The 12,872-nt window shown below is 51.1% G+C and overlaps 1 protein-coding gene across 3 annotated transcripts in view; it reads right to left on the bottom strand.

Moving 5' to 3' along the window:
* The window catches only part of OGDH (oxoglutarate dehydrogenase), a 55,628-nt gene that overhangs the window by 25,786 nt on the left and 16,970 nt on the right, over nucleotides 1-12,872 (bottom strand). The window contains exons 3-5 of one of the 3 annotated variants that reach the window (XM_081079208.1): nucleotides 11,092-11,283; nucleotides 9,789-9,879; nucleotides 4,665-4,709 (exon numbers count right to left, since the gene is read on the bottom strand). In XM_081079208.1, coding sequence (XP_080935334.1) covers nucleotides 4,665-4,709; nucleotides 9,789-9,879; nucleotides 11,092-11,283 — 328 coding nt within the window. Of the gene's footprint in view, nucleotides 1-4,664; nucleotides 4,710-9,563; nucleotides 9,667-9,788; nucleotides 9,880-11,091; nucleotides 11,284-12,872 lie in introns of all 3 variants that reach the window. The other 2 variants (XM_081079209.1, XM_081079207.1) reach the window with 2 other exon arrangements.

The following is a 12,872-nucleotide window of genomic DNA, read 5'->3' as shown; positions in this document are numbered from 1 at the left end:
TAGAGGAAACATTTATAATAACTATATTTTAAATGGAGAAGGTGAAAGGATGTAAAGGGAGGTACATTTCCACACTTTACTTGAACTGGTAAGTGACACCAGTAGACTGGGACAGATATGTGTACATATAAATGTCATACCTAGACAACTACTAAGAAGGCTAAAAACACAAAAAGATATGATAAAAAATACTATATGTAAAAATAGAATTTAAAAATATGGGCTTAAAAACTCACAGGAAGTCAGGTAAAAACAGAGAAATAAAAGAAGACAAACACAAAAGACAGAATAAAATGGCAGACTTAAGCCCTAACGTATCAATAATTACATTAAATATAAACTATCTAAATATACCAATCAGAAGATAGATTGGCAGAGTGGATTAAAAAAACAGGACCCTGGGTTGGCCTGGTGGTTCCGGTGGCGGAGCGCCTGGCTCCTAATGCCGAGGTCGCCGATTCGATTTCCACACGGGCCAGTGAGCTGCACCCTCTACAGCTAAGATTGTGAACAACGGCTCTCCCTGGAGCTGGGCTGTGGTGAGCAGCCGGAGGTCGGTATGAATGCTGTGTGCTGCCGTCGGCTGCTGTGTGTTGCCGTGGGCTACCATGTGCTGCCAGGAGCAGCTGGTGGCCAGCATGAGCAGCCGGCTGGCAGCCATCATGAACGGCCGGCAGCTGGGGAGAGCTGCGGTGAGCTGCTGTGAGTGGCCGACCAATGGCTGGTGACCGACTGCCTCAGCCAGGGGAGAGCGCAAGGCTCATAATACCAGCATGGAAGCTGTGTCCTTAAGCCTGAGAAACAACGGCTTGAACTGGATTGGGAGGGAGGGGGAGTCGGAAGAACAGGAGGAAAAAAACAAAAAAACCAACAGAACCCAACTATATGGTTATCTACAAGAAACTCACTTCAAATATAATGATATAGGCAGACTGAAAGTAAAGGGATGGGAAAAGATATATTATAAACACAATCAAACAAAACCAGGAGTGGCTACCTAGTATTACTGTCAGATAAAGTAGACATCTGAGCAAAGCAAATTACCAGAGTCAGAGAGGGACGTTACAAAATAGGTCAATCCACCCAGAAGACACAGCAATCTTAAATGTATATGTACCAAACAACAGAACCACAAAATGTGTGAGCCAAAACCTGGTAAGACTAAAAGGAGAAATATACAAATCCACAGTTATAGTTGGAGACTTCAACACCATTCTCTCAATCACTGACTGAAAATAAAGAAGGACTCAGCAACCATCAATCAACAAGACCTAATGGACGTTTATAGAACACTTCACCCAACAACAGTGTCCGTGGAAAACATGCCAAGACAATCAATACAATGGGCCATAAAAAAAAAAAAGTCCTCAACAAATTTAGCAGAACTGACATCATGCATTCTCTGATCACAATGGAATCAAACCACAAATTAATCACAAAGATATAAGAAAAATCTCCAAATTCTTGGAAAATAAACAAGACACTTCTAAATAATCCAGTCAAAGAGATGAAGTCTCAAGGGATATCAAACCATATATAGAACTGAATAATAATGGAAATACTACACGTCAAAGTTTATGGGACAGCTAAAGCAGTGTGAGAGGGAAATTTATAGCAATAAATACATACATTAGAGAGCTTTCTAGTCAGTCATCCAAGTTCCCACCACAAGAACCCAGAAAAAGGAGTTAAAAAAACAACAACCCAACTGCAAAGAAATCAGAAGTAAGGAAAATAGTAAAGACAAGAGCAGAAATCAATGAAATTGAAAACAGGAAAATGAGAGAAAAATCAATGAAACACGGAGCGAGTTCTTTGAAAAAATCAATAGCATTGACAAACCTCTAACAAGACTAACAAAGAAAAAGAGAAGACACAAATTACCAGTATCAGGAATGAACCGGATATCAATACAGAGACCGCAGAGACCAAAAAGACAGTAAGGGTATAATACTGTGGACCTCTACATATGTATATTTGACAACTCAAACGAACCATTCCTAGAACAACACAAATTGCCATTACTCACTGAACAGGACACACATAACTTGAATAGATCTATGACTATTAAGGAAATGGAATTCATAAATAAAAACCTTCTGAAAAAGAAATCTCCAAACCTAGATGGTTTTGCTGAAGAATTCTACCAAATGTTTAAAGAAGAATTAACACCAATTTTACACAATCTTTTCTAGAACACAAAGTAGGAAGAAAACTTCTCAGCTCATTCTATGAAGCTAGAATTACTGTGATATTGAGACAGTTAAGAAAATTACAGACCCATATCCCTCACAAATACAGATGCAAAATATATATAGCTGCAGCAATATACGAAAAGAATTACATACCATGATGAAGTGAGATTCATTCCAGTAATACAAGCTTGATTCAATATTTGAAAATCAATCAGTGTGACCCACCATACTATCAGGTTAAAGAACAAAAGTCACGTGACCACATCAACAGATGCAGAAAAAGTATCTGACAAAATTTAACACCCACTCGTAATTAAAAACTACCAGAAAAATAGGAATAGAGGGGATCTTCCTCAACTTGATAAAGAGCATCTACAGCTGTTCCTACACTTAATGGACACTGTCCCTGAGGCCAGGACAAGGAGGGACGTCCGTCCTCACTGACTCAGCACAGTCCTGGAAGTGCAGCCAGGCGAAGTTGGCAAGAAAAGAAACGGCACAGACTGGAAAGGAAGAACTCATTGATCCTGTTTTCAAATGGTATGACTGTCTACGTAGAAAAATCCCAAGGAATCTAAAAACAAAAAAGCCCTAGAATAACTTAGCCAGGTCACAAGATTTAACAAACACAAAAGGGACATTTAAAAAAGTACTTAGGTGTGAGTCTAACAAAACATGTACGGCCTCTGTATGCTGCAAACTACAGCGAGCTGGTGAAAGAAGCCAGGACTCTGAATAACGGGAGACACACGCCCGCCACGGTCTGCAGGCAACCAGGTACAGGTGGCGCGTCTCCCCACACTGATCTGTAGGCTCAACACAACTCCTTCCAAAACCCCAGGAAGGTCTTCTGTAACGGAGACAGCTTAGCCCACAATTTCTATGGGAAGAGAAAAGCCCAAGACCAGCCAAGACAATTCCGAAAAAGAAAGGTAAGTGCAGCAGTTACAGTTGTCAACATAGGGCGACACTAGTGGGGGACAGTCTCACAGACTGAGGGAGAGAACAAAGAACCCAGGAACAGGCCCAGGTAGCTGCTTTTTAACAAACGTGCACAAGCAATTCATTTTGAAAATGTGCACAAGCAATTCAATCAAGGAAGGACAAACTCTTCAGTTAATGGTGCCAGAGCCATCAGACTTCCACGGGCAACCCTGCTCCAAACCCAAACAAACCCCTTCACCTAAACTTCATATCTTATGTAGAAACTAACTCAAAGTGGAGCACACACTTAAATGTAAAATGCAGAACTATAAAACCTTTAGAAAAAATACGTAAGAGAAAATCTTTGGGATTGAGAGCTAAGGAAAGAGCTCTTAGACTGGACACCAAAAGCCCGGTTCATAAAAGGATTCATCAGAATTTAAAACTCGCTCCGCAAAACCCCATTAGCAAAACGCCATTAGCCGAAGAAAGAAAGAACCTGAAGGTCCGTCAAAAAGCGAAAGGTTAAAACCACTGTGAGCCACCCAGGGCCAGGGATGCTGCCGGAAATAAAGGAACAAACTGTAGGAAACAACCCAGATGAAATGTGGAAATCATGCCGATTGGAAAATGCCAATGACTAACATTAGGTATCGCAATTCCACTAACATCCTGGAAATGAGTTACAGAAACGGAGCGGAGTGGCTGCCGGGGACTGCAGGGACGGAGCTGAGGGGAAGTGCTGCTGCTCCAGAAGAGCAGCTGGAAGGACGCTGTGGGGACACACGTTGGTGTCAGCACCTGCTATGATATACTGCAGCTGACGAGCTGTGACCACTGGGGAACTGGCCGAAAGGCACACGGATCTGTTATTTCTGACAACGGCCCATGAATCTAGTTATCTCAAAATAGTAAGTTTAACGAAAACCAGTCTCACACTTACTAGGAGTAAGGTGGAGGAAAAGAGAACTTCTGAGAGAAGCCTGGCATGGCAGGAAGACTGGCCACGGGTGAGTGACAGCAGGCAGATGAGCCCAGCACCCCACTCTGGATTCCTCAGAGGGGCTCTGCCCAGAGCCCAGGGTCCTCAGGGCTCCTTACTTCATTACGTTTTTACTAATACTTCAGCTGTCCCTCAAACACAGGGAGACCAAAAGGGAAATCTTGTCAGAGGAACGTGGGAAGCACAACCTGAGGGAATCCAGAGCCCAGCCGAAGGCCCCTCATGGATGGGGTGCAGCGTGCAGAGCGGTGTGGCCGCGAGCCTGAGCCCATGCTACCGACGAAGCTCAGCGATGAGATGGTGACACAGGGAGGTGACGATCCTTTCAGAACACAAAATGGACGAAAACAAAAATGCACAAGAAGCAGCTCTACCTGGTGGTTAATAACTGAATGGCGGGAAAAACATATTTCTAATCAACAAACTTCAAAACACTTGACAGAGTTGTGTCAACTTTCCCCACATTGCATGCTAGGAAAAGTCGTACATCCTGTTCCAGTGACTCCTCAGCTGCAGGAAAGAGAGGCTCGGGGTGTCCATACCTCCTACTGTTAGCATTCGCAGTCGGTCCTGGAAAACCGCAAGGTCTGAGAGCGGGGAGATGGGTGAGCGCGGGAGGAAAAAGACAGGTGAGTTAGTGAGGGCGCCCCACACCCCAGCCCTGCACGTCACGGGAGCACAAACAAGGTCACAAAGACACACACCGAGGGAAGGCGGGGTGGGGATGGTAGGACATGGCTGGAGAGCTACGTGGTGAACAGCTGGGGGGCGGGGGAAGACCCTGGATGCTTGCTCGGCGGCCACGGGGCAGCAACATGAGTGCCTCTCCCATCCCCAAAGCAGAGCTGAGCCATGGCTGTCCTGCTGTCCCGGGGACTCCAGACCCAGCGCACCTGGACACTTCGGGATGAAAACACTGGGGAAGAGAATGAGACAATGAGAAAGCCTCATTTTTCAGGCACCTCTCCTCAGCAATGGGCATCCGGCAGTCTAGACCTAAAGCTCAAGGTTCTGCTTGGTTCTGGACTCGAGAGGCAGGCAGGCCCCCATTCCCCATGTTCCCACTCAGAGAACGGAGCTGCAGGCAGGTGCGCAGCTGCCCGGAACACAACCCAAGAGCCCCCCTCAGCTAGCACTTCAGTGCCGGCCACCACACCTGGCAGGAAAGGACAAAGCCTTCTCCTGAGCCATCCTATTCTGTCCTGCTGGGATGTGAATCGTCCCTTTGTTCAGCAAATTAGGCCCGCTCATCACTGGGTAGCCCGTCACTGGGTAGCCCTCGGTGATCAGAGAGGGACCACGTTCATGTAACTTCTGTTGGAGCACATGGCTGCAATTGCTTGTTGTTAGTTATTGCTGTTCAGCTACTGTGCCTCGTCCATAAACTACACTTATCACAGGTATGTGTCCACTGAAACAACAATACACAGAGGGTCTGTACTACCCACAGTTTCAGGCACTCCCTGGGCATCTGGGAGCATATGCCCGCAGGTAAGAGTGGACACCTGTACTTCTCAGTATTTTTAAAATAAAATGTGAATGAAAGACCGACCAAAAGAGAGTAAAAGAAGATTTTCTGGGTGCCATTTACAGAGCACACAGGCTCCCAGCACTGGAGCACCTGAAAACACGTAAGAAAATTCTGTCTGCTAGACACAGACAGGCTGGGGTTTGGCCGCAGTGCCTCCAGGGAAGCAGAGTATGCGAGGGGCAAGCACGTGACCCCAGGCCTGGGCGAGACTCGTCAGTTGGTCAGCTCCTGGGCGTCCAGGAGGGAGGACAGCCTGGGGGAGGCATGCCCACCCTGCCTTAGCTCGGCCCTCTTGAGTCACCGCGGAACCCTCAGCAGCCAGTAATGGCTACCTAACTGCTCTATGTGCAGCAGGCCAGCGGAGACCAAGACCGGAAAGCTGACCAGGAAGCAGCTCTATTTTGAGCTGGCTTTTCCAGCCATGAAGGGCTTCAGGAGGGGGTGGGAGACTTCACCCCCGCTGTGCTGAGCCAACTCACTTAAGGAGTGAAAATGTTGTTACAATTTGGGCTTTTAAATTGGCTTTTAACTATTTAACTCAAGTTCATTTCCCAAGCCTGATAATTTGCAAACACTGTAAACAGGAGATGACGCTTCATGCTTTCCTCCCTCATAGAATTTCTTTCCATTCCTCCTTTAATTATGTGTAAATCTCAATCATTCTGTCACTGTGAGAAGCCACAGACGATGGCATCTTTAAGTTGAAACCTAAGGCAAATATTGCACTTGAAAGAGAAGAGGAAACTGAGGGCAGGAGTTAAACAGAGCTTTTGCCAGGTCCCAGACCAGGCAAGGGCAGCTCATCTCAGGCCAGAAGCCAGATGTCCCCATTCCCCCACCCCCCACAAAGCCGGGCTGGAGGCTGGCACCGGACCCTAGGCCAAAGCCAGACCATGGTCCGCCTGCAGTCAGTGGAATTCAGCTAACACGGCCACAGGTAGCACTGTCTGGACCTTTCCATCAAAAACCTCACTCTGACACTTCTTTAGGGCCACCAGGGGGCCGGTGGAATGTGTGTCCTGGGGTCTCACACTGGAGCTGCCAACTCTCCTCCAGGAAGTGGGATGGATGGGACAAGTTGGCCCCTGGAACCTGGTCCCCAGCATAACACATCTTGGGAAAAGACACCCGTTCCTAGCAATTACCCGCACGATTATAGCACACAACCATTGTGCATAACCCTACTCCCAACTGGGAAACTGTCCTAACTAATTATCAAATTCTAACTAAAGGTACCACCAAGCGCACCATCTCTACAATATGGCTGCTGCATTCACAGAACTCCCGCCTGTGCCAGGTCCCCACATTTCCCCGTGCGTCCCTGAAGCTGTGGGGGGAATTTGAGATGTCAGGATAGGGACTCTAGGCCAGCACTTCCCAGCCTTCTCAGAATTGGTCAGGAAAAGTCAAGAATGCAGCAGAAACGATTTTACCCATTCTGCTTTCTTTAAGGAGTTCTGAGTGGACGACAGCTTGCTAGCACCGTAGACCGGCTCCTACCCCCACCAACGAGGCCCTCCAACAATAGTGCTCGCGATGGTGAGCGGGAATGTCACTTGAGCCTCAGTGCCCCATAGAAAATGAGAAATGGAGCTGAACCCACAGAGAAGGGTGGGCAGCCCCAGGGAAGCCTGAAGCGGAGCCAAGCTTGGGAAGGTGGCGGGGTGACTTGGGACAGCTGTGGCCACTCGCTCACTGTGACACGGGGTCCTGGCCACCAACTCCTGTGTGACCTGGGATAATACTCCATTGCTCCTCTGTTTCTGGTTCTCTACCGCTGCCCAGCAGCCACCATGTCAGAAGGCTGAATAATCACAATAGCTCAGCCCTCCCGGGGTGAAGGAGCTTCAGGCCCCATTCTGAGGATGTATTTAATTCCGACACCACCTGATGGACAGACAGCTGAGGACATGGAGGAGCACAGCCAGAACTGGCAAAGCCAGGCTGCAGTTTGGATGACACGGGGCGGGAAAGCATGCGGGGAGCTGACCCCTGGGCAGCTCCCGCATATGTCAGCGGGGAGACAAATCAAGGTTAATTTTCCTAGGCACGCAAACATACCGGGCTTATACTATTTCCAGTTTTTCCACCTGAAGGAAGAATGTATCATGACTTTTATGTCACACAATTTAAAATTCCCAAGGTGAAAACGCACTTTTCTCCGACAAAGGGAAGGCTGCCCCCTACTTTCTCCAAGTGCTTCTGAAGGGCTCCTGGCCAGAGGAGGGACTCTTCCTCCAAGGAACGCAGTACACTCTGGGGCCACTGCTGTGTCCCCAGGTTTGTAATGCTCACCCTCACTGTGAGAAGCACAGACACTTGGGACACCATTCCCAAAGGTGATGCAACGCAAGTCGAGACAGCCTAGAAAGAACTAGAGGGACGAGACAGGCCCTGCCTCTGCCCCTGACGAGAGCTATGTGCTGAGGAGCTGGGCAGTGTCTGCCGAACTGACTTCTCCCCCTTCACAGACTCATGGTCTATGCCCTTCGGCTGCAGCTCTGCCCTGATCTGACCTCTCTCAAGTGGGACAGCGGACAGCTCTAAGCTCCCCAAGCCATTCTAATGGCACGACAACCACCGAAAACCGTGCATGTAGATACCAAGAAGCTGGCACCCAGGGATGCCACTGGGGGAGCAGGCCCCCACCTTACAGACACCCTCCCTTCTTGTTCTGTTTGGATGGTCGGCCACGTCAGACACAGCCCAGGCCCCTCTCCGGGAGGACTCACGGTGCGCGAGGATACAGGACTGAGGAGCACAGGCTGTGTCAGGCTGAGCGCCGCAAGGCTACGTGTGAGGAGGCTCCATATCCAGACGCCGCCGAGAGAAGGCCGCCCCTGGCAGCAGAGCTGGCACCACTGACTAAAGCAGCAGGACTCAACACACGCCCCGCCTACAACCTGAACTGGCTGGTCCAGTCACGTTCTGGGGGATTCTCTAAGCTTTCCTCCTGAGACGACTGCAGCACAAGGAGAGTGGAGGAGACCGCACGCCCAGGCCATCGAAGTACGGACAGGGCAGTGGCAGACCATGAACGCCGATGCCAGAGCCTGTGCTGTCTGAGGCCGGGTGTACCTGCCTAGTGCCTGGCTTCCCAGGCCATCATGTGGCCGAGCCCACAGGTGCACCTGGGCCCTGCAGAGCATGAGACCGTCACGCAGAGGAGGCGAGTCCCGTCCCCTCGCAAGGAGCAGAGTTAGGCAGGGCGGTAATCAGGGCTTTCATTAGCATGCAGTGTCTCGGGAAAGCGGCCCATTTCAAAGTTAGCCACGTCATCATTCTGTGATACGGGTTAGCAGCACGGTGACCAGAGCAGATTAACTGGAGGAAGCGGCTGCGGTGTGAGCCCAGCCACGCCCTGCACGTGACAGCGGAGGGGTGTGCGTGAGCGGGACGGCCGCCGCACGCCACACGTGCCCCTACGCCCCGGGGACGCCTTCCAAAGTTTCCTGAGTGTGATCACCGGCATTTAAGAATTGAGACACCCAGTGCACAGCTCGCTCTGGAACTCGCCGTGCGTCGGAGCAGACAGATGTGGCAGCGGGCAGAGCAGCACTGTACTGAGCTCTGGGACCCGAAAGCAAACAAGCGAGTCCCGGGATTATCTTCTGACCCGCCTGCCCAGGCGGGTCATCTTTTCCTGTGTCACAACCTTTTCTGCCCCGAATTTCACTTTCCAATTTGGAGACTGAGACAGTAGAGCTCATACCATCTGGCTAAAAAGCTGGGATGAGAATAACTTGCCCAAAACACACTAAGGCTGGCTGCATTACCAATAAATTTTAAGTGATCAGATCCAAGGAAACTTAAGAGTCTTTCCCTTCCGCCTGTGGACGTCCTGGCTACCACAAGCTGGGACGCAGAGAGGAGCTAAGCAGCGCGGCACTGACCGCTCCCAGGCCCTCACCAAGTTTGTCTGTGGATGAGATAATGTCAGCGGGCACGGACGAGTCCAGATCAGCATCCAAAATTCCCAGGGGGTCCAGCTGTGCTACATGGTGCCCTCGTATCTACGAAAGGGCCAGCGATGGAGAGGGAGGGACACACACAAAAGGACAGGAGAAAAAAAAGAGGGAAGGGGTAAAAAAAAGTAAAATTACATTAAAATTAGTGTTTACAGATTAATTCTCACCCACGTTTGAAGAAACAGTTACTGGAGCATCATCAAAATTTACACAACTAATTCCGAGAGGATCAAGTTTTGCAATGTGGTGACCCCTGACCTGGAAGCAATAACACAAGCAGTCATTAAGCAGGTCTCGCAGGCTGTGGGGCAAAGTTACACGTGGTCAAACCTCCCGACAGCACCAATGAGCCCAGAGACAATGTTAACCTCCAATCGTCGGCTTGAAAAGCACGATTGGCACAAACACACTTTCATAAAATGGGACAAACTTCCCAGCTTGGGAGACACATGGTTATCTAAAGATACCCGTGGACTGGGGTCCTTACAGTGTCCCCGGATAAACGGGAATGGGCTCTGCTGAGCACTGTCACCTGTGCCGCCTACTCAGCTTAGAACAGGATGAGGCCCCGAGGAAGAAGGGGCAGCTGGTGCAGGGCAGGCACAGAGCAGTGTGAGGAGGTGACCCTGGATCTGCCCACCCCGCCCCACCCCGCCCCTGCCGAGGCCGCAGGCTTAGGGCAGGTGTCAGACAAAGGGGAGCTATGACAGGGACTCTGGCATCTGACCTGAACTGTCTGAAAAACAAAAGGACCCTTTCTGAGTGTGTTTCCTGAAGTCCTGGATACTTTCCCATCTCCTGCTGGCATGTGAGAGGGAGTGGCTGCGGCGCACACACAGAAGTGCCCGCTGTGGGCGGCACGTTAGAGCGAGGCCGTGCTGTCCCAACAGTGTGGCCAGAGGATCAGAGGATGATGAGGTCAGAGGATGCCAGACGCCCGCCATGCTGCAGAGACTGGGCCCGGGGTCCCCTCCTCAGGGGGATTCCTCCTCCTTGGAGCCACTAGCGACCAGGTGCTGAGGTCTGAGGCCCGGGCTGCACCCATGCCAGGCGGCTCTCCTGGGACAGGCTCCTGAGCTCCGACAAAGGCCCGGGGACCAGGTATGCCCCGCCCCCAGTGGGGCTGACTGTGAACAGGAGCGATGATGACCCTCCCTTACCGGCCTCTCCCTGGTCTGGGGGCTCTGCTGTCCCCCAACTCCACAGGTTCATTTCCTCCTGTCCTACTGGGCGCTAGCCACTAACATGGGGACAGCGCCTCTGGACACTGACACTCCCTGCCACCAGGCACTGACAGTGTCTCCCTGTGCGAAATCTTCCCCGCCGTCTTATGGAAAGAAATGGGGAGCTGTTTCCAGGGCCGTTGCCAAGGGTCAGAGGGCTTGCTCAGAGGGAGAGGCGGTCCTGGCTCCTGTCCTTTCGGCACCTTCCGTTCTGCGGGCCCAGACCCCCAGCAGCGCCCGGCCTTACCTGGTAGGCCCTGATGAGCGACTGCACAGCCAGGTGGTCCTCTACCAGCTTGTCCACATTGGGCTGTGCACCCACCAGGGGCTGCGCGCGGGCCGTAGAAAACAGGGCTCCCGGGCTCAGGGGGAGCGGGCTCTGGTAGGCGGTGCCCGGGGGCGCCCCAGCATTGGTGTTCCGGAAAAAGATGTCCCATGACTGAAGAAGAGAAGGAACACACGTGTCACTCCACTGCTCACCAAGGGCCTCGCACTCATTCTTAGCCAAAAAAACCTGTTCTTGGCAGGCAAGCCACGTCCTGGTTACACTTGTCTACTGGCAGGCTGGTTGGTGGCCTCCCCCTGCTCCAGTCAGCTGCCTCAACCCCCCAAGGACAGGTCTCACGGAGGCTGGCCCTGCTGCCCTCAGGCCCTCGGGACGCGCCCAAGCTGGGATGCCCTGTGGCTGCCCTTCCATCAACACCCCCAAGCCTTCCTGCCCAGGCTGCCATCTGCAGCGCCCTCGGTCCTCAAACCCCGACACACCGCCTGCTGAGGGCTCTCTCCAGAACCTAGACCTGAGGTTCGGCACAGCCTGGGGAGGGGGGTGGGGGAGATGGGGGCCAGGCCACCTTGCTCTTGCCTTACTCCCCAGACACAAAAGCGGGACTTTGCATAAGAGGCAGCCCAGGGCTCTCCCCTGAGCTTAGGGCTCCGGGAGTGCAGCCAGAAGAACTTTGAATCTGAGCTCTGACATCTTTGTGAGTTCCCTACCTTTCTGGGCTCAGTGTTTTCATCTGTAAGGTGAGAACAAAAACCTGTACTCCCCACAGGTCTGCTGAAAATCCTGAACCGCGTACTTGAGCGCTCAGCACACAGTCTGCGGCGGTAACAACCTGGCCGGCACCTCTCTCCTCAGTGCTCACGGAACCGACCCATTGACTTCCGCTTCTCCGTTCAGCTATTTCAAGTTTGAACGATTCAATTGGTAATTTGTGCAGATACTGTGCACTACAATAATTTATTCATCTCATACAAAGGTGTGAGTTTTTAAAGAAATATATTAGAGATCAGAGAAACTAAGACTTAATAAAATTCCACTAAAAAAACCACACCCAAAACACCCAACCTGTTAAAAACCAGAAAGTGTGGGAACATGACAACACAGCCTTTGTTCTCTGCCACTCATTTTCCAGCGTACGATTGCCCCGTCAGTACACTTTGATCAGACTAGTTGGAGAGTCTGGAGAGAAACATCACTGGTTTGTGTGCCACCAACATGCTGTCCAGATGTGCTCACCTGCAGCTTGGCAGGGACCCAGTGGGTCTCCTGTGTTGGGACAGGACACACATACACTGGACCTGGGCGTCCCCAGGAGACCAATGCCTGCTGCTCCCAACCACAAACTAGACACCTCGCTGTGACCGGGCCGCCCACCTCACAAAGGGCAGTGTGGCATCTCGCTGAAACCGTTTCTAGGGGAGCTCTGCGGAATGTTTCAAGCACCCTCCAGCAAGAACACGTCCCCCTGCATCCAGGAACTGAATTAACAAACCCAAGTCCGGGTGACAGTGGGGACCACACAACACGGAAATGCACTAAAAAGCGGAGGGACGCATTTCTAGGTGAGTTACAGCTTCATACCGATTTATTAAGGTGTTTTAACAAATCGCATTCCTCAAGGTCTCCTGTTGTCGCCCTTCTGGTGGACTGTCAGCATGCCAACTGAGATGGGCTCTCCCAGGACCTGCCCCGACGCCAACTATTAAGCACCACACCCCGCGCACCCCTCTGCACCGGGACTTAGA

This window comes from Rhinolophus hipposideros, assembly GCF_964194185.1.
Source record: "Rhinolophus hipposideros genome assembly, chromosome: 18".
NCBI lineage: Eukaryota > Metazoa > Chordata > Mammalia > Chiroptera > Rhinolophidae > Rhinolophus > Rhinolophus hipposideros.
Note: the sequence above shows the minus strand (reverse complement) of the source record. Positions and strands in the feature narration are given on the sequence as shown.